Below are 21,598 nucleotides of genomic sequence, written 5' to 3'. Positions count from 1 at the left end.
GGTTCCCGCCAGACGGGAGCTGGTCACGACGGATGCGTCACCCCGGGGGTGGGGGGCGCATTGGCACTGCAGGTCGGTCCAGGGGTTGTGGAGCCCCGTCAGGCACGGCTTCACATCAATGTCCTGGAATTGAAGACCATCTACTTGGCGCTGAGGCGCTTCTTGCCCTTTTTGCGGGGCAAGCACGTGCTCGTCCGAATGGACAGCACCTCGGCGGTGTTCCACACAAACCATCAGGGGGGCACCAGGTCATTGCGATTGTTGAGGGAGGCTCAGACGCTGTTGACCTGGGCTTACCCTCGCTTGGCCTCCGTCAGGGCGCTGCACCTTCCGGGGTGAGAGAACTCGGTGGTGGAGTGCCTGTCCCGGCGGGGTCTTCCCCCGGGGGAATGGAGGTTACACCCTCAGGTGGTGCAGAGGGTGTGGCATCAGTTCGGAGAGGCCCAGGTGGATCTGTTTGCCTCAAGGAGCAGCACGCATTGCCCCTTGTGGTTCTCCCTGGCAGAGGCTGACGCCCCGCTGGGGATGGATGCCCTGATAAATCGCCCGGCATGAATTTCAAAATAACAGCTGGAAACTACACTAACGTAAGAGAGATATTTGAGTGTTTTCTAAAAAACAAAAACGTGCACAAACATTAGTGCAAGTCCCTCAAGTGAGCACAGCTGTACAAAATCACGTTATGAACTGGTGAAGCAGCTGGTTGAAACCGGAGGCAAGCAAGGGTTGTTCGTGGTGCTCAAATGATTATTTTAACCAGAATCACAGTGTCATTTCTGTTTCGTTCCCTCCTGACTGCCAGTGGCAGTAAACAGAGTGGATGTATCTCCTCGCGCTCTGCGCAGGTCGAGTACTAATGTAAACAAAGTCACGCACGTGATACGTAGCGCACCTGGTCGCGAGTCTATAAATTACGCGGCGATAGCTACGTTCGGGTCACTTTGATCTTCTCGCTGTCGACCTGGCGTGCTTCGCTGGTCAATCGCTCCGTAGGTCCGTGATTCGGATCTTATCGGTCTAGAGGTGAGTACTTTTTCTACTTGGCGTCTTCCTGCCCGGGACCGTGTGGTCGGAGCACTCAAAGGTTCAACGGCTTCCGCCTGGATCCCCGGCGACACCTACGGGTCGAGCTGGAGGTCACGAGCAGCTGTGTGGCTCTTTTGCGTCGTTGGGACGATGTCGCCTACCTGAGTGTCGGCGTCCCGCTCGGCGCGGTTCCCGCCACACGGGAGCTGGTCACGACGGATGCGTCACTCCGGGGGTGGGGGGCGCATTGGCACTGCAGGTCGGTCCAGGGGTTGTGGAGCCCCGTCAGGCACGGCTTCACATCAATGTCCTGGAATTGAAGACCATCTACTTGGCGCTGAGGCGCTTCTTGCCCTTTTTGCGGGGCAAGCACGTGCTCGTCCGAATGGACAGCACCTCGGCGGTGTTCCACATAAACCATCAGGGGGGCACCAGGTCATTGCGATTGTTGAGGGAGGCTCAGACGCTGTTGACCTGGGCTTACCCTCGCTTGGCCTCCGTCAGGGCGCTGCACCTTCCGGGGTGAGAGAACTCGGTGGCGGAGTGCCTGTCCTGGCGGGGTCTTCCCCCGGGGTAATGGAGGTTACACCCTCAGGTGGTGCAGAGGGTGTGGCATCAGTTCGGAGAGGCCCAGGTGGATCTGTTTGCCTCCAGGAGCAGCACGCATTGCCCCTTGTGGTTCTCCCTGGCAGAGGCTGACGCCCCGCTGGGGATGGATGCCCTCGACAATGCCTGGCCTTTGGTTCAGCTGTACGCTTTCCGCCTTTCCCGTTGATCTTACCGACCCTCCATCGGGTGAGGGACTCATTACACGAGGTCCTTCTGGTGGCGCCAGACTGGCCCATGAGGGTCTGGTTTCCATTGCTTCTCAGTCTGCTGAACGGGGAGCCGTGGCAGTTGCCGGCGAGACAGGACCTCCTGTCTCAGATGGAGGGGAGGATTTGGCATCCATCCCCACATCATATTCGGCTCACGGTGTGGCCATTGAAGGGGGCAGGCAGCTCCCAGTCGGCTTAGAGCCCTCCATCCAGCAGGTGCTGGATAGTGCCAGGGCTCCATCTACAAGGGCCACGTATGCTCGCTGTTAGCAGCGGTTCTCTTCCTGGTGTTCCGGCAGGGACGTGGACCCTGGTTCTTGTTCCCTGCATGAGGTTCTGCGGTACCTCCGGCACCTGTTTGACAAGGGCCGGGCTGCCTCAACCCTTAAGGTACACCTGGCGGCTATTTCGGCCAACCACCTCTTGGTGGAGGCAGGAGCATTGGGGCTCACTGTTTGGTGACTTAGTTTCTGCGGGGCGTGAGAAGGTTGCGTCCTGCCTTGTGCAGGCCGGCACCTGCTTGGGACCTTCCCCTGGTCCTGCAGGACCTGTGTGGGCCACCATTTGATCCGATGACTACTGCCCCGTTGGCAGTGGTGTCTGTGAAAACCGCCTTTCTCTTGGCAGTGACGTCGGCTAAATGGGTCAGTGAGCTGCACGCACTGGACATCAGCCCCGCCTGCCTGCGGTGGAAGGCAGATGGGTCGAGGGTGACGCTGTGGTCCAACGTTGCCTTTCTTCCCAAAGTTCTGCCCTCTGGCTACGTGAATGCCGCAATCGAGCTGGGGGCGTATTTCCCTCCCCCATTTTATTCGGAGAAACAACGGCGGGCGAATTTGCTGTGCCCGGTCCGGGCACTGCGGCTCTATATTGTGGCCACAAACACTGTCCGGCAGTCGAACCAGCTGTTTGTCTGTCACGGAGGAGTGAACAGGGGTCGGGCTCTTTCGAAGCAGAGGCTGTCGCATTTGGTCGTGGATGCCATTGCAATGGCTTATGAGGCAGTGGGTGCAGTGGCTCCCCCTGGGATCGTGTGCCATTCCACCAGGAGTGTTGCTACATCCTGGGCGGCTATGAGAGGTGTGCCACTGGCGGACGTCTGTGCTGCGGCGTCCTGGGCAACTCCGTGCACGTTTGCATGCTTCTACTGCCTCAACGTTGGCCACGGGTCCACGCTCGCTTTGGCGGTGCTGCCTCTGGCGGCTACCTCCTGAGTGAAGGTGAGTTTTATGTTCCTCGTGACACTGCTGGCATAAGTCATCCACTCTGTTTACTGCCACTGGCAGTCAGGAGTGAACGGAACAGAACAGAAGTTACGGTGTAACTATGGTTCTGTGAGTTCCTGGATGACTGCCAGTCACAGGGGTCACTCAGAACTTCTCGGGCGAGAAGATCCCAGGAGACCCGAACGTAGCTATCGGCGCGTAATTCATAGACTCGCGACCAGGTGCGCTACGTGTCACGTGCATGACTTTGTTTACATTAGTACTCGACCTGCGGAGAGCGCGAGGAGATACATCCACTCTGTTTACTGCCACTGGTAGTCATCCAGGAACTCACAGAACCATAGTTACACCATAACTTCCGTTATTTTTCTGTTCACCATGATTATGGAGAAACTATTTGTTATGTAACGACAAACGGTCAGTTTATCGCTCACTTAGCTGTGCAATCATAGCCTTACACTAACAGCTAAATATAGACATTATTTGTATAAACACATTTCTATCATTTAATGTTTTTGTCATTAACGGTTTTTAGAAATTAAACAACACCTACGCTGGCTACTTTCAGCTTGTGAGTTGCTGACCTGCGTGTAGCTCCTGAATCTCTTCTGCTGCTGGAAGGAGCAGCCATTGTTGTTGTCGTTCCGGGTGCGGCTGCTCCTGTCCAGGGTTTGGGTTTGGGTTAGGTTTGACCCTAACCCTAACCAAACAGACTCTTAGACCTTATAAAGGGGCTCTCTTCACCCCTTTGGGTTTTACAGTAATCTAAATTTACGTTAGTCTAATATTTAGTTTGAAACTGAGTCGCCACAGGTGTTTGCAGAGGATTCAATGCATTTGGTTCAGGGTCGGAATTAAAACAGAAACTTTTCCGCAAACGAAAACTTATTTTTATTTCTTCAGAAGCGGACAGAGTGGTTAACAGCCAACACGACTAAAATATCAGCACAAATGTTCACGACTTCTGCACAGATCTGGACAGATGGAGGTCTACAGCCTGATTAGCCTCTGTCTGTTTGAGATTGGTGACACCAAACCCTGCAGGAAGTTCAGAGTTCAAATTTCAAAAAGGAACAAAAAATCTCTGCAAAATCCAAAAACCTGCAGCAGCGGTTTGAGATGAAGGTGTTTAAATAAATCAACATCGTCACTCACTTCAGATGAAATGTTTCGTCCCAAATTGGAGATCTAATCTCATATTTTATCTGTGAAGTGTGGAGCTGTTGTCTGATCTGGTTCTTGTGTTTCTGCAGACCAGCGTGGACTGGAGGAGTCCCACTGGGATCAGAGGAGGAGGAATTCAGTGTCCCGACGGGTAGACGGACCCCCGGCTCCCTGGAGGGAGCTGCTGTTCACATGGACGAAAACATCAGATTCGTGGAATTAGGAGCTTCTGATTGGACGGTTCTTCATTCAGCTTCTTTTTTCTGTGATGATGATGTCGACTCGGCGAGCTGACTGAGGAGGCGTCAGGTGGATTCCACACCTAGGAATACCGGAAAAGCTGTGTCTTAGACAGACTTCTCATCCATACAGCAGATTAGTTCTGTTAAAAACATCAAACATTTAAGTGTTTTATTGAGTTTTGTGCATCTGTTGCAGTGAAAGGCAGATTTTTTTCTCTTAAATTCAAATGAACACATTTTGTACCTTTTTATTTACAATTAATCCTATTTGATGAAACTTTTCATAAGATTGTTGACTTTTTAACGTTAATCTGACCCTTTTTAAGCCCAAGAACTTCTTCAGCTATATATTTGAAACATGTTCTGGTTCATCAGAGATCGTTTTGAACTTTTTGAACAAATAACTGAAGGAGCTGCATCTAGAATTCATTTTAAGGATCTTCCTGATGGATCTTGAAACTTAACCAGAATTTTTTGAGTTTTTGTTTTTCCGCCCACAAAATAATAAAAACACAAAAAGTCATTCCTCTCCTCCAGCTGGTCTGAGGAGATTCACCTGTTCCTCTGGAGGAACCCGCTGCCCCTCCCATCACCGCCATGGTGATGTCACAGGGCACCTACACCTTCCTGGCCTGTTTCGCCGGCTTCTGGTTGGTCTGGGCCCTCATCGTCATGCTCTGCTGTTTCTGCAGCGTCCTACAGCGCCGGCTGAAGCGACGCCACGAGCAGCGGCTCAGAGAGCAGTGTCTGCAGAGCGTGGAGATGGAGCCGCTCAGCTGTCACTCAGCAGGATACCCACCTGCACCTCCACCACTCCAGCCGCCGCAGCTCCATCAAATCTGTCCTCCTCAGATGGTGTCCCCTCCAGTTCCTCTTCAGATGCCACAAGCAACTTGGGTCAGCATGCCAGGTAACGCTGTACATCAAAGCTAACCATCAACACCCCACCACTGTGCCATCAGCTGGGATCAGCTGATTGGTTTTCTCCAAATGTGCTGCTGTGCATTATGGGAAAACAATTAGTCATCCTCTAATTGTCCTAAATGGTTCTCAAACGTGACCAATCGATGAGCTGGGTTTTCTTCTTCCTGTTCATGATCAGTGTTGGTTTAGGGTGGCAGCGCCCCCCAGTGGTCAGCTGTTGTAGCTGCAGAACCAGACGGTTCCCTTTTAGAAATGATGCAAATTCTCAGACTAACCTGGTGTGAAGGTCTGAAAACAAGCTTTGGGGTTTCTTAAAATCTCTTACTGTTGACCTTTGACCTCAGGGTGCACCTATGGAGACTCCTCAGAAAACATGGCGCGTCAGAGAAGTTTTAGGATGTAGGACGTTACATTTCTGTTTTTAATCTTTAATTAAGACCAGAAAAAAATACTAAAAGCAAGAGAATGACCGTCTTCATCATTCCAGAATTCCAGTTTTTCAGATTTCTTTAAATGCCGGTTAAATAAAAAATTTTATTTAAAAAATTTGTCACCAGTTAAAAGAGTCCAGAGGGGAGACAGCCGTGGAGGCAGAATGAAGGACAAGATATCAAAACAAATCCTGGACAAAACCACAAAAGAAAGCAAAATACTCTGCTGTTCCTTAGAGGACGTCAAACTTCAGAGACTGCTTCTGGGTTGACGGGCTAACGGCCAGTTGGAGTTGGCCAAGTCTGTCGCCTTGAAATGTCTCCAATCTTTTGAGTTTCACAGCTGTTCATCCAGATGTTTTACGTATAATTTTAGTTTTCCAGCAGGAGAACTGAGGTGGATTTGGCTGATGAACACACCAGAGCGCTACATTTAGCCAATTAGCTAATAAGTCACTATAGCAAAGTAATTTGATCAAAATAATTTTATAATCTTACAAATGGTCAAAATATACTTTTAATGCTAATTATCCTCTTCCACAATAATGTTTTATTCTGTTCAGCTTGGAAGGGATATTATTGGGAATGCAGCATTTTAACCTATGAAAGGTGTAGCGTGGGCACATCTACATACTAGGATTTAACACTGTTCGCTATCAGCTTTGTTAGATTCTGAAGAAGATCAAACGAGTTAGCAAATGAAGCTTCTATCATATAAAAGTATCCAGGATATTTATATATTCGATAGAAGTTCATACGCCAACGAGCTTGGTCTATATTTAATCCAAAGACTAATTTTTAATTTAAGATAATTAAATTTTAGCAAAAGTTTATTTATTGAATCAGAAGCTTAAAGGAATCTTTGCTTATTCAATAACCAAATATATATACATCATTCTGTGTTTCATTTCAAACAAGAGTCAGGTTTAGAAAGTTAAGAATTTATTACTAACAATTTTAAAAATGACAATTTATAACTGACCATTTGTAACAGCTTGATATTAAACTTGTTATTAAAAGCAAACCTGTGTCTGGATGGAAAGCTAAAATGAAATGCGAGGTTTGGATGCGTGAATGATATCTCAGAAGATTTCTTTCAGAGAGAGAAAGCGTTCTGGGTGGAAACGTTGTTTTGCAGCTAACTGAATTGTTTCTTAGAGAGAACAGCATCGGACACAATCTGTGTTCTACCTCACCGAGTTAGACGACCCTCTGTGTGGATCCGGAGGTCAAAGGAGGATGTTGTCAGCCTCAGGGTACTCGGTCAGGTAGAGAAGACCCGAGTGAAACCGACTCGCTTGTCCAAAGTTGTCGCAGGGTACACAGTGTTGAGCTTGCGTCTGGCTTAACTCTGAAGGAGTTTTGCGTCAGCTGGTTACAGGTGCGTTTATTCGGAGCAATTCTATCGGCGTGACAGAATGCTAAGTGAGGAGTCAGGCGGCCGACCCTCATCCTCTGGGATAACTCTCATCACCACAGGGAGTTTCTGCTTGGTTCAAGAACTGAACTTCAGCTGCGGAGATTTGGTTTTAACAAAACCTCAGAACACGCCCTCTCGGTGCCAGAAAGCTTGATGTTATGGAGTAAAGACATGTGAGGAGTTTAACTTTACCCTGGATCAACCCCCTGCATGAGGTGTACACGTGCGAATGACCTTCTGGTTACTGATCACACATTACTGATTATCATAAATAATAATTATTGTTAACCCAAAGAATAATAAGTCATTTCAGTAATTAAATACATTTATACTGAACCATGATGATTATTTATGACGATTATTATATGATTGTAATAAACAGTAAAAACAGTTTATTAAAATTATTATCTTAAAATTATTTTTTTTAAATCTTGAAGTGTCCTTCATCTTGGGACGGAACAGCAGCAGATAAAGATGGTGTTTAGCAGACATTCCGGCTCAGATGGATAATCTGTGGAACAACAGTGAAGCATGGTTTATGCTTAACACATTCACTTTCCGCTTGGTTGATGCGGCTCGCGGATGGAACGCGCTTCACAACTCGCAGCGTTTATGGTTCATGCGGCTTGTCTCTGCGGTGAGCCAATACTCTCCCAAACTGTAGGGGGCAGCATGGAGCTCTACGGCATGCATCCAGCACTACGCCATAGTAGAAGTAGAAATTACTGTTGTTTACAACGTGGCATTCCAGCATTTTTTAACAGCGTCCTCGTTTTTTCCGACAGTGCGAGCTATTTCTCTCCAAGAATTATTAACAATATGTTGATCACGGTGATCTCTGAGAGCTGAATCATACAAATGTCTGTATTTACGAACCTCCGCCATACTAGTTCTTGCTAGCCTGGCAAGCCAGACTAAATAAATGTATTATTTAGTCTGGCAACGCTCCATTGACGGCTCTCTGTTGTGGGGCGGGTTCTACCGTTGTCTTTCAAATGATCTCCACATGCTACTGGACAATGAATGTGACATACTCTTGTTTCACTCTGTTGCATCATCCCACCCACCAGGTATATAGAGTGCCCTGATTGGCCCAAAAAGTGGATAAATCTCTGTGATTTGTTCACTAAGTAGATAGAGCACTATGATTGGCCCACCATTATGGACCAATCACAGCCCTTTATGTGTTTGAAACCCTTCTAGAGAGCTGTGATTGGCCAGCCAGAATGCTGTTAGGGCTGCAGAGGTTCCAGTGGAGCGTTGCTAGACCAAACTTTGCAAAGCAAGAATTTGGTCTAGTTCACTAGGCTAAGTCCTTGCCAGTCCGCCATGTTTTTCCGCATCCGACCGTCCGCGTGGTTAGAAAATTTCCTAGGTGTGCGGTGCGGAAAGTTTGGGCCGTGCGGAGGCGCGGTGGAGGGGCGTGGTTGTTAAAATGACGCAACTTTTCCGCGCGGAGCCGTGCGAACCTCGCGGCCGCGTCAAGCATAAACCAACCTTTACAGCTCGACCCAGCTCGGAAAGTGTGACCTTTCATCATTCCTGTCGCTACAAAGGACTTTTAAAAGATTTTGATGTTTAAATTATGAATAGTCCACATCAGTGGTTCCCAAACTTATTTAGCCGCGCACCCCCTTCTATGTGCCGACCATGTCGACGCCCCCCCCCACACACACACACCCACACACACACACACACACATCACGGCATGGCTATATATATAGGGTTAAAAAATATGATCGACCTTTTTCCCCATCACTTTCATTTTTTAAATAGTAATTAATAAACATTCAATACATTACAATTTCCTTTGATTTAATTTTAAATAAATATTTAGAGAGCCCAGGTAGCACATAAACAATGCAATTTAACGGTTTTCTTAAAGTAGGAACGTTTAACCTGTGCGGCCAGAGGGCTCTCCTTCCTTCTGCTCTGCGTAAACCTTAACTGGCCACCTACTTGTGCGTACTCAAATGTCTATAGGGGAAAAGGAAAAAGCTATAGCCATGAGGTTCACTTTTGCCTCAGACCGACTTATTGCTGTTTTATGGTGTGGCTGAATCTGCGATCCGCTGCCACGCGGACAGGAATAACATGCTGCAGGTTCGGAGTCACTGGCTGGAGCGGACCCGACTTTAATACGTCATCCCAAAATAGAAGCTAATATCTTAATTTGACCTGGAATGAAAAATGTTGTTATAAAACCTCTTAAAAGTTTTTATCACAGAGGAGGCAGAGCTCATTTCTGCCTTCAGTCTGACGGTATCAGTCTGGCGCGCCGCAGTTTGCGCAGCGTGCACTTATTGAATGTGTGTGTGTGTGCGCGCGGCACAGCTCCACGAAGCTTGGTTTATGCTTGACGCATTCACTTTCCGCTTGGTGATGCGGCTCGCGGATGGAACGCGCTTCACAACTTGCAGCGTTTAAGTCACTGTGTCTCGTTAATGGCGCTATTTAAACCAATGCTGTAAAATTACTTCTGCCCAGCCCAGATGTGCTCACTTGTGCACACGTGAGCCGTGGTTCCGCTGGACCGCGTCTGACCTCTGACAGACGCACTCTAAACTTCAGATCTTCAGCGCGTGTGAGGTTTACAACGTCAGAACACCTGCATGAGACAGGTGTTAATTACAATCTGCCAGAATGACTCACCACCTTCAGATTTCTCCAACACCGTTAAAAATGATCAAATACGGAACATATCGGCGTGCGCAGGCCAGAGTGCTGAAGCTCGGCGCATTGTTATTATGAAGTTAGGGCACATGTGGAGGACACTCACACACACACACACACAAGTAAAATATACTTGTTTTCAATTACATTTATTGTGCCCACTTACTTTTTCTTTGGCCCACCCACAAATGAGTTTTCTGGCAACGCTAAAGCCGGGCGTACACTGTGCGACTTTTTCACTCGCAGTGTTCAGCTTCAGCTCAAACTGTACGACTTCCTCGCAGAGCAGATCTCACGAGTCGTGTGCTCACACTGTACGACCCAGTTCTCGCATGCGACCTGACTGCTCACACTGTACGTCTGGTAGCAACACGTCGGCCCTAAAAATGTGCTAAAAATAGCAGTTTTTACTCAACACGTCAGACTTTTTTGTCTTGCCTGTTGTCCTTCGGGAGTGCTGCAGGAGGACACACAGGGATTTATGGGGGTTGGATGAGGAAAACGAAATAAAGAAAGTGAATCTGTGTTTTATGATCAGTTTAATTTGACATGAACACGACAAACACGCTTTCTTGACAATCTTTGTGAGTAAAAAAAACGTGTAGAAACAAAAACGAACAGCGTGTGTTATTAGGGAAATAGCGAGCGACCGGCCGGCGTTGATGCAGGATCGCGCGCGCATGCGCCGTGAGCGGTTCTGATACTTTTTGGATCGTAGCTGCTCGCAGCGCCGCTTCAACAGTGCGATACCCTCACGAGGGACGAGCGAAATATTAAACACGCCAGAAGTCCGTGCGACCTCACGACTGCTGATCGGCGGCTGGTCACGTGGTGTTAATCGCCTCTCGTAACCCCCCGTACACTACACGACCGCTCGGCGCAAAACTCACCCCGATGTCGTGGCTTCTCGCACGACTGGAAAATCGGCTCAAAAAAGTGAAAAAGTCGCACAGTGTACGCCCGGCTTAATGGTGACACCTGACAGACTTCTGAGCTCCGCAGCCATTACACTTTTCATCTCGCGCACCCCCTAGTGGCAGCTCGCGCACCCCCGGGGGTGCGCGCACCACACTTTGGGAATCCCTGGTCCACATCATTGCTTGTTTTCTAGTTGCCTTTTAAGGTGGAAGAGAAGTCACAAGAAAAATAAGAATAACAAGTGTGTGATCTCTTGACTTTATAGGATTTTACAAACTAATTGAATAAAATTTCATTGGCAAGACTCGTTGAGCTTTAAAATCAAGTAGAAACGATCCGTTAGGATGCAGACAGCAAAGCAGAGGAGGAGTTTACATCTTTCCTGTCATATTTTGTTTTTTTGGGCACCTTGTTTCCCCTCAGGGCGACTTGATGACCGCTGCTGCTGAGGCGTGGGCAGCGGCTGTGGAGGCCGAGCGCTGACGGAGCGAGCAACAACACAGCCGGGTTTCACAAAAAATTGCAGATTCAGATGTTTGCTCCAAACAGTTCATTAAACTATAACAATCTGACCTCCATCAGTTGTGTTTTAACGAAGCGTCTCAGCTTCCTGTCACATTGAACCGCTAAAATCTTCATTTAAAACAACTTATGTGGTTGAAAACTTCTTTTTCCACGTTTCCTTCCCAAACTCTCCACTAAAGTTTGATTTCTGCTGCTGCAGACTTTTAATGAAAATGTATTCATGAGTTTCCTCGGTGCTATAGGTAAGTTCATGGTTTCATACATGCAGATGAAATCTACAGAATGAAGCCATGATGAAATTCAGCTAAACACAAATAAGTAAATGAAGGAGAGAAAACAGTTAAATGAGGGTTGGAGCTGCTGTCAGAGGCAGATAAGGAGCAGAGACAGTAGAGGAGAAAAACAAAAGCTTGGTGTAGGTTTTCCTCACAAAGGAGCGTGATGAAGAGCTTCAGTAACCAGGCAGCAGCAGAGAGAGGAGCTCCATTCAGGAGATGAGCTCCTCAGACCTTTCAAACCTTTGAAGAGGAGGAGGAAATCAGCAGCTCAGTAAGGAGCAGGGGTGGTCCTAGACCAAATTTTCTAGGGGGGCCACAGTGGGGCCAGTATTTTTTCATGGGGGCGCAAGACAAAAAAAAGGGGGAAATTAGGGCAATATCAAAATAGTTTTTTGTCTCCGCCATATGACTAATTTTGTGCTTGTGCACAATTTTGCCAAAGGAAATTCCTAGTACTGTGAAACTACTCACTTTTTTATTATCTTCTTTTTCGTATCTATCTTTACTATATTTTGGGGATCAAATTTATCAAAAAATTTTCCTTTACTTTTTTCATCTATGATCTTTTACAGATGTATTTTACTAAAATAAGATTCAAATAAATTCATAAGTAAAGACAATGAACAAGTAAACTATTACAGCGAATGCAGTAATAGTTTACTTGTGAAAGTAAAAGTGGCATGTTTTTATGGTACTCAGATAACAATTCTGAATGCTTCACCGCAACATGAGACTCGAGTAAAAAAATAATTCTAGTCAATTATTATAGTTTGTGACTTTATTTGAAGATTGTATGTACTCTACATATGAAAAATAAACATTCAAACAAATTAAATAAGTGCACAATACAATTTCAGACAATTTCAATTTTTGCCTTTCAGACTTTGCATGTACCAAAAAAAAAAACCTTCTCTCAGTTGCTTTTTTCCAGTTCCTAAATCCACACGGTGAGTCAAACACACTTCCTGCGCTTCTTGGTGGGCTAAAATGTCTGCATGCATGACAATAAGTAGAGTCCATAGTAACAGAATATTCAACCCAAAGATGACTTTCATACCAGCTTGGCTGAAAGCTGTGTCTTCTGTCTCCTATTAATGTCACTGGAAATGTCCTCCAATGATGCTGAGTAGGTGGGTCATCCTTGCACTTGCTGATATCTGAAAGAAAATAAATGTTAGCATGAGGATAAAAGTCATAATTAGTTAATTCAGAGTCTTATTTTTTCTATTTATTAAATATAAACAACAGAAATTTTGGTCCAGAGTCAGCATGCCTGAAATGCAGTTTACACACAATATGAGCTGCAATCACAGAGGGGTTGTTCAACACCCACAAACCTGCACATGACAGAAGATGTCCCTCTTTTTGCTCCTCACTCTCTCCCTCACAGCCTACATCTTCCTCCTCACTCTCAGGGTGGACAGCCTCTGACCTCTCTGGTTCCTCTCCAACCAACTCCTCCTTCTCTCTTTCATCCTGCTTCTCAGCTCCCTCGTGACTTTCATCCTCTCTCTGTCTACGCTGTTCTTTATTAACAGCGGTAAAAATGGACAAAATGTCCCTTTTTCTTTTCATGGCCGCTGATGCTTCCAGTCAGTGCTGCGAGAAAGTCATAGATAAATAAATACTGTGATCTAATCTCAACATGTCTAAAGCTTAAAATGCAGCAACTTCATTTTTATTTTACAGTTAATGTTACAAAGGAAAAACAAATCAGTATTAACTGTGGATAGACTCAGTTAGGAACTTAAAAGTAAATGACAGAAACGTACGACTATGATCAAAACATTGATGTCAGGAAAATAAACTGTATTGCTTACCTTCGTCTCTTAGGGTCTTTTCCGTTAGTCGTGCTCAAGAATTTCTTTGGGTCCTATTTAAACTATTTTTAATCTTTTATTAAAAAATCCACCGGGTAAACAGTTCTGTCCACAGAGTGTGGTGCGCTCCAAAGGCTCCTTGTGAAACACTGTAGCGCGTTTAGTTCCCGTCTGCGAGGCAGCGCGGGGGAAAAAAATTCAATCTCTTCAGCACAGGGGCCATAACAGGGGCCAGGGCCGGTTCTATAGGGGCCCAGGCCCCTGTGGGCCCCTGTTTAAAACTGTTTAATGGTACTTACGAGCGACAGGAACAATTGTCTGTGCGTGACTGGATACAATCTGCTCTCGGGCCTTTCTAAACGCGCAAGGTGCTTTTTCGCGCTCGCGTATAGTATCAGATTTTGATACTCCTAGTAGGTCAACTATGAACTTCTTTGATGATATTTTGCTTTTCTTTGGAGGAGCTTCTCCGTTCCATTTTTAAAAGTAACCTAGTTTCAGAACAAAGGCCACTGGACTCTTTATTTACTTCTTTAATGCCTCTATGTTATGCTTCTCATCCAAGACTGAATTTAAAATAAAAGTACAGAGTACCTAGCATAAACACTGTTGTTCGAGCTCCATTCATACGAGCTAAACCTGACCCTCAAAATAGAAAGAAAGATAAATGATGTTGTCTCCCTCCGCCTGCTCCAATATAGTGTTGTGTGATCATGAGGTGTATTCCATGGCTGTGGTGAGTGGGCAGTGCGGGCATCATCCGGCCTATGCCAGCTGATGCCACTGCACCACCCCACTTACACCCTCAGCCATCAGTGTCTAAGTGCGGTTTAAAATTGGAAGTGGGCACCGGCACCCAGGAGGAGGCTGAGATATCCCCCTGCCAAATGTCGTTGAATGTGCTCACTCCCAAGGCCCTAAGTGTGTGTTTGTGTGGAATGTCGTCAGTGGAAGTGTATAAGGTGCAAATAAAATTGGGGGGCAGGTTGCCACAGGAATGCGGAAACAGGGTCCATACCCACACTCCCTGACTTGCCCACCCCCCAAGATCCTATGTGTATGTTTGTGTGATGAAGTGAGGGAGCAGGAGGAGAGAAACATGCGGGGATGGGGAGGAATGGCTGGTTGGGCTTAGCCCTCCAGGGAGCCAGATCCCCTACTGGCCCCAATAGGCACCTCCGTTGTCAAACTGCCACCCAGGTCATGGAGACCCCAGCCCATCCTGCCAGGGCCCAAAGCAGCAGCATTACAGAGCCTCACGGAGTCCGAGAGCACCAACCCAGCCCCACCCCAGCAGAATATCTATGCCCATTCCTGCATTTGCACAACTTCCAGAATATATAAGACATGGGACATCCAGGTAAGGTTGGGTCCTCCCCCTCCTGGACCTCCTCCTCCCCTGTGATGGAACGGCAGAGGAGCCAAGGTCCACCTGAGGCCCCCGAACCCGGGCCAGGCACTGCTGCGTGTTCCTGCCTTCTTCCCGGCAGCATACATGTCAGGACCCGACCCCCAAGGCCCCGCCCAGATCCCCACACGGGGCCGGCCACCCCCAAACCCCGAGCCCCCAGGTCCCTACCCAGACCTGCCCAGGGGCATTGCAGCTGCCAGGCAGTGACCCATGGCTGCCGCCAAGGGGCCCCACTCACAACCGCCAGTTGTCCACCCCCCGAGGCAACCCAAGCACCTCCAGAGGGGGGCAACGGCCCCCCAGTCCCAGACACCCCCAGTGAACCCACCTCCAGGGAACATCCGGATACTCCAAACTCAGACCCCCCCCCCACCCACACCATCCCGCAGGACAACATCAACGGCCCCCCACCCTCGCTATGTGATGGAACCAATCAAAGGAGCCCAGAGAGATTCATTTGAAGTGGAAGCAGAGGCTATATCAAGTGCAATATGATCTAACAAAAGATTTCTATACTGGTTAATGCAGAGAGTTTCTCTATTTTTCCAATTCAAGAGGATAGTTTTCTTAGCGATGCATATGGCAGTCAGAACCACGTGAACCAAAGATGTTTCAATCGTACATAAATGCAAACGTCCTGCGAGTTGATTGTCCTAGTGGGTTCAGAACAATGGGAACTGGACCTTTTTTTTTGTCTTGATCTTATGCTTCTCATGCATGGAGACTTCATTTAACCCTCCCACTGTCCTAATGGGTGTGACCCCACGAGGAAAGTTGACCATTGAGCAGGATTGATGGTTTATCCTTTGGGTCCACGTGACAGGGGTGAGGAGTGAGCACCACCTCACCCCGCCACGTGGACCTCAAGGGATAAACCATCAACCCTGCTCGATGGTCAACTTTCCTCGTGGGGTCACACCCATAAAGACAGTGGGAGGGTTAAATGGAGAACAGAGCTTTAACACGAGAGCTCCGTTAATGTGAGCTTGTTTACAAATCAAACCCCAGCTCTTCCTCCTGGAGGTTGTCAGGGTTTTTGGTGGTCGGGATCCCAGGACAGATCCTGGAGGTGTGGATTGCTGTGAATCAGATTCAAAGCTAATCTCAGAACTTCATGATTTGACTGTTGAGATCGTGGGAAGACTGTCGGCTTTCAGAGGGAGACGTGTGGATGTGAGAGACGGAAGATTTCAGTGATAAAAACAGGTTTGGTTAAAAGTAGACAGATGGAGGTGAGGATGGAGCATCTCATAGAGGAAGCCTTGATTTATTCACAGGTTAAGTGTGTGTGTGTGTGTGTGTGTGTGTGTGTGTGTGTGTGTGTGTGTGTGTGTGTGTGTGTGTCCAGCTGCTCGTTTTGCTTTCAGCTCACAGATTGACACCAGAAACAATGAGGCTCAGATCCTGTAGGTGTCTGTCAGGCATGACGAGGGGGGGTGGATGTTGGCCAGGTACACACACATTTACATCCATAAATACTCTGGGCTCCATGGCAACAGTTCAGCAAACAGCTGTTGGTTTCCGACACTGAAGCAGGTTGACTGTGAGCATTTGAAAGCGATTTATCCTCAAATCGTTTCCCAAACATCACGACGGGATTTGGATCCACAGAAACATGTCTGCCTTCATCAAGTCTTACAAACATTTACAGTAAAACTGCTGATCCAGCCCTTGGGTCTTCACGTTTTCCTTCCCAGCAGCCAGACTTTCCTGCCGTCCATCAACGTGGTGGTCGTGATCAAAACGAGTTTTAACACTTTTCTAATTTCTTCACTCAGTTTCAGTTCTTGTGCTTAAAAAGTTTAAAGTTTTTGTTAAAAATAAACCTTATTCTCCAAAAATCAGAAGAGAATGAACTCGTTAATGTCCAGCCTGTTCGCACAGAAAAATGAAGAAATCATTCCTAATCTTTGTATTTATGCATCTGTGAGTTCTTCTGGGGGATTTTAGGACTGATGCATGATGGGATTGGAAATAGTCTGTATTTGTATAGCGCCTTCTTAGGGTTCTACCACCCTCCAAGGTGAGTCACAACATAATTAGTGATTCACACACACATTCACACGCTGGTAGCCACACCTGCCCTGGGCCGTACTGACGAAGCAAGGCCTCCGAGCACTGGTGCCACCGGTCCCTCCGACCACCAACAGGTGGGCTAACCCCGGCTTTCCACAGGAGCCGTCAGCAGCACGTTACTGCAGCAGCACGTCATAGCTGCTGATAGGAACCGCTGTGGTCAACAGAACCTTTTCCACGGGAGCCGTCAGCAGTGCGAGTCGGCCGCGTCTCAGGAGCAGCATGTCGCGGCCTTTACGCGCCGGTTCTATTTCCTACGCACGACGCCTCTGAAACGGGTCAATTTAGACATGTTTGGGGAAGGAAAGACAGGAAATCGGACGCGGAAATGGAGAGAAGCACCCGAGATTTTCAGAATAAAGAACGTACTGCCTTCCGGTTGCTTTACTTTTAAAAAAGTGACTAACTGTGCGGCCCCGTGAGAAGTTATCACCTAGCTAGCGGTCTCCTTTGTTTTTCAGGTCCGTATTGGCGATTATAAAACGGACAGAACATAAAACACAAACCATGTTGTAATTTTCTCCTGCTTGTTGTTGTGTTTACTGACGAAGTCACTCGTGTGACTTCGTGCTCTGTCGGTGACAGCTGCCCCCCTGCTGCTTCGCGTCTCGTGGGAAGGGCCAAGCAGCAGCTTACGCGAGCAAGACGTGCTGCTGCAGTAACGTGCTGCTGACGTCTCCCGTGGAAACCCGGGGTAAGTGTCTTGCCCAAGGACAGGACAGGAGCCGGGATTAAACCTACAGTCTTCTGATTACTGGACAACTGGCTCTACCTCCTGAGCTACAGCGGCCCCTTGTGCGTTAAAACCTGCATCTCTGTGAGCTGCAGCTGGTGTGTGGGTTAAAATAAAAGAATAGAAACCAACAGGTGAAACAAAGGACTAATTATCTGCTCATTGAAGGCAGCTGGGCTGATTAATCAGCTGATCAGAGGAGCTGAGGGAGAAAAGAACTGGGAACCACCCAAAAGGTTCAATAATCTAAAGGAAAACCGACTTCCTTCACCCAGACAGAACACTAAACGGTGATTTACATTTACAGCAAGTTTCTTTGACTAGATTCTTTTAGTTTCACTGTAATTTAACCAGCTCCAGCTGTTTTAATGTCCCACAGAAGAACATTCAAACGGTTTAGCTTGCTGTGGAAACAACGACGGATTGTTTTGACAGGAAATGTGCTCAAATAAAGAAAACAGGCTTCTGTAACTCACATCCAGCTCAGACAGCACAGGTGAGCTCACCTGCTTGCTTTGGTACAGCTAACACAGGCGTGTTTAACATTGCAGCCTGCTGTGCTCCTTAATGGGCTTTTTCTCACTGGTTGCTGGTTAAATTCCTTTTGCTGTTGTGACTGGCTTTATTATCGTCCCAGTCCGCCTCTGGCTTATGGAGACTTAAGCCTGATTTATGTTTCTCCATCAGCTCAGCTGCAGAGTAGCAAACACTTTGACAAAACCTTTTCCTTTCCGACTTCTCCTTTGCCTCGGGAGAGTTGCAAAGCAGTTCCCCACCAGAACAGCAGAGGGCGTAGCACTTTCCTGCAGGTCTCCCATCCAGGAGTGTTTATTATTGTATTTCTGTACAGTGGGGCAAAAAAGTATTTAGTCAGCCACCGATTGTGCAAGTTCTCCCACTTAAAATGATGACAGAGGTCAGTAATTTTCATCATAGGTACACTTCAACTGTGAGAGACAGAATGTGAAAAAAATCCATGAATTCACATGGCAGGATTTTTAAAGAATTTATTTGTAAATCAGGGTGGGAAATAAGTATTTGGTCAATAACAAAAATTCAACTCAATACTTTGTAACATAACTTTTGTTGGCAATAACAGAGGTCAAACGATTACTATAGGTCTTTACCAGGTTTGCACACACAGTAGCTGGTATTTTGGCCCATTCCTCCATGCAGATCTTCTCGAGAGCAGTGATGTTTTGGGGCTGTCGCCAAGCAATACGGACTTTCAACTCCCTCCACAGATTTTCTATGGGGTTGAGGTCTGGAGACTGGCTAGGCCACTCCAGGACTTTCAAATGCTTCTTACGGAGCCACTCCTTTGTTGCCCGGGCGGTGTGTTTGGGATCATTGTCGTGTTGGAAGACCCAGCCACGTTTCATCTTCAAAGCTCTCACTGATGGAAGGAGGTTTTGGCTCAGAATCTCACGATACATGGCCCCATTCATTCTGTCCTTAACACGGATCAGTCGTCCTGTCCCCTTAGCAGAAAAACAGCCCCAAAGCATGATGTTCCCACCCCCATGCTTCACAGTAGGTATGGTGTTCTTGGGATGCAACTCAGTATTCTTCTTCCTCCAAACACGACGAGTTGAGTTTATACTAAAAAGTTCTACTTTGGTTTCATCTGACCACATGACATTCTCCCAATCCTCTGCTGTATCTTCCATGTGCTCTCTGGCAAACTTCAGACGGGCCTGGACATGCATTGGCTTCAGCAGCGGAACACGTCTGGCACTGCAGGATTTGATTCCCTGCTGTTGTAGTGTGTTACTGATGGTGACCTTTGTTACTGTGGTCCCAGCTCTCTGCAGGTCATTCACCAGGTCCCCCCGTGTGGTTCTGAGATTCTTGCTCACCATTCTCATGATCATTTTGACTCCATGGGATGAGATCTTGCGTGGAGCCCCAGATCGAGGGAGATTATCAGTGGTCTTGTATGTCTTCCATTTTCTGATAATTGCTCCCACAGTTGATTTTTTTCACACCAAGCTGCTTGCCTATTGTAGATTCACTCTTCCCAGTCTGGTGCAGGTCTACAATTCTTTTCCTGGTGTCCTTTGAAAGCTCTTTTGTCTTGGCCATAGTGGAGTTTGGAGTCTGACTGTTTGAGGCTGTGGACAGGTGTCACGGCTGCCAGCCTTGAGTGAGGAGCAGGAGCCAAGATCACCAAGCTCCAGTGAATCAGCCTGACACCGCCCCCTCCTTCTCCTCTCTCCCGGGCTGCTGAGGAGCACAGCTGAACTGAATCTACCTGATGAAGCACACACCTGCATAAAAGGGCTGTGCCTTCAGCAGTCTGGGAGGCAGCAGTGCAGGGGTTCTGCTGTTCTCCAGGCCTCATTTTGTTTTCAACCCCTTTGAGTTGAAGAGTTTTAACTTTGGTAGTTTTAACTCTGAGTGATCCACATGGATCATTTGTGCATGTCACCTAGTGTTGACTGTGTTCGTTGGTTTTTAAGGTTAACTTCGTTTGTTGCAATTTTATTGACTTCGTTTTGAAAACACCTACTGTTCTGGTAAAACTTTTAACATAAGTTTTAACCAGGTGTTTTATGTCAATGGATTGTTTTAGAACTCTTATCAACTTTGTGGATTTAGAAACACCTGTTTTGGTGAAACTTTTAATAAGTTTTAACCAGGTGTTTTTTTTTTTTTTTTTAATAAGACCGTGAAGGAATGTACAAATCCCCTGGTGGTGGTAATTTTAATGGTGTTTTGTTTTAAAAGGGTTACCCCCATCCTTCACATTTTTACCAACACATGTCAGGGACGTAACAACAGGTGTCTTTTATACAGATAATGAGTTCAAACAGGTGCCATTAATACAGGTAACGAGTGGAGGACAGAAAACCTTCTTAAAGAAGACGTTACAGGTCTGTGAGAGCCAGAGATTTTCCTTGTTTGAAGTGACCAAATACTTATTTTCCACCCTGATTTACAAAAAAATTCTTTAAAAATCCTGCCATGTGAATTCATGGATTATGTTTCACATTCTGTCTCTCACAGTTGAAGTGTACCTATGATGAAAATTACTGACCTCTGTCATCATTTTAAGTGGGATAACTTGCACAATCGGTGGCTGACTAAATACTTTTTTGCCCCACTGTATTTCAGAAACACAAAATGTCTCATTCTCCACCTCAAAACCCACACTTTCCTTCGACAAATGCGATTAGCTGTGCATCTTTGTTCTCCTTCAGTCACGTGTGTGAATAAACGTTTGGCTTTTTCCATGAGATGTTCTTTAATGTGCTTCATGTCTGCTGCTAGATTTCCTCAGTACCCTTTTAATTTCTTTTACGGAGGAAATGGTTTCGCTGTCGTTTAATTTAAAGGAAGCGGCACACCGACCAATCACAGGCTTGCAGTTTCTGTCACATTTGATGATTAGTTAAAAAAAATTGGGCATATCTCCATCACCCTCTGCTGAATGCTTTCGTACACACCATGGTATTGCTCGTCTCCATGCCCACGCAGACAGAAGTATAAATCTTCATCAGCTGTCACAGAGAGTAACCTTCATTAGAGGCTTTTCACAATAAGAGCCCTTGCCACTTGCTGCTTCAAGCATTTATAGTGAATCTACAGAACAAGCTAGGCTTTGAACGCAAACGCGGTTATGAACATTCACTCCTCCCCTATTACTTGGTTTATGCTTGACGCATTAACTTGCCGCTTGGTGATGCAGCTCACGGATGGAACACGCTTCAAAACTTGCAGCGTTTATGGTTCATGCAGCTTGTCTCTGCGGTGAGACAATATTCTCCCAAACTGTAGGGGGCAGCATGGAGCTCTACGGCATGCATCCAACACTACACCATAGTAGAAGTAAAAATTACTGTTTACAACATGGCATTCCAGCGTCCTCGTCTTTTCCGACAGTGCAAGCTATTTCTCTCCAAGAATTATT

General features: G+C 46.8%; 1 protein-coding gene across 3 annotated transcripts in view; it reads left to right on the top strand.

Moving 5' to 3' along the window:
• The window catches only part of LOC107387087 (proline-rich protein 7), a 38,901-nt gene that overhangs the window by 8,572 nt on the left and 8,731 nt on the right, over positions 1–21,598 (top strand). For 2 of the 3 annotated variants that reach the window (XM_015961850.3, XM_015961851.3), the window contains exon 2: positions 4,324–5,386. In XM_015961850.3, coding sequence (XP_015817336.3) covers positions 5,074–5,386 — 313 coding nt within the window. In that variant the 5' untranslated portion in view covers positions 4,324–5,073. The remainder of the gene's footprint in view (positions 1–4,323; positions 5,387–21,598) is intronic. The other variant, XM_054730936.2, reaches the window with a different exon arrangement.

Source organism: Nothobranchius furzeri, chromosome 10, assembly GCF_043380555.1.
Source record: "Nothobranchius furzeri strain GRZ-AD chromosome 10, NfurGRZ-RIMD1, whole genome shotgun sequence".
NCBI lineage: Eukaryota > Metazoa > Chordata > Actinopteri > Cyprinodontiformes > Nothobranchiidae > Nothobranchius > Nothobranchius furzeri.
Note: the sequence above shows the minus strand (reverse complement) of the source record. Positions and strands in the feature narration are given on the sequence as shown.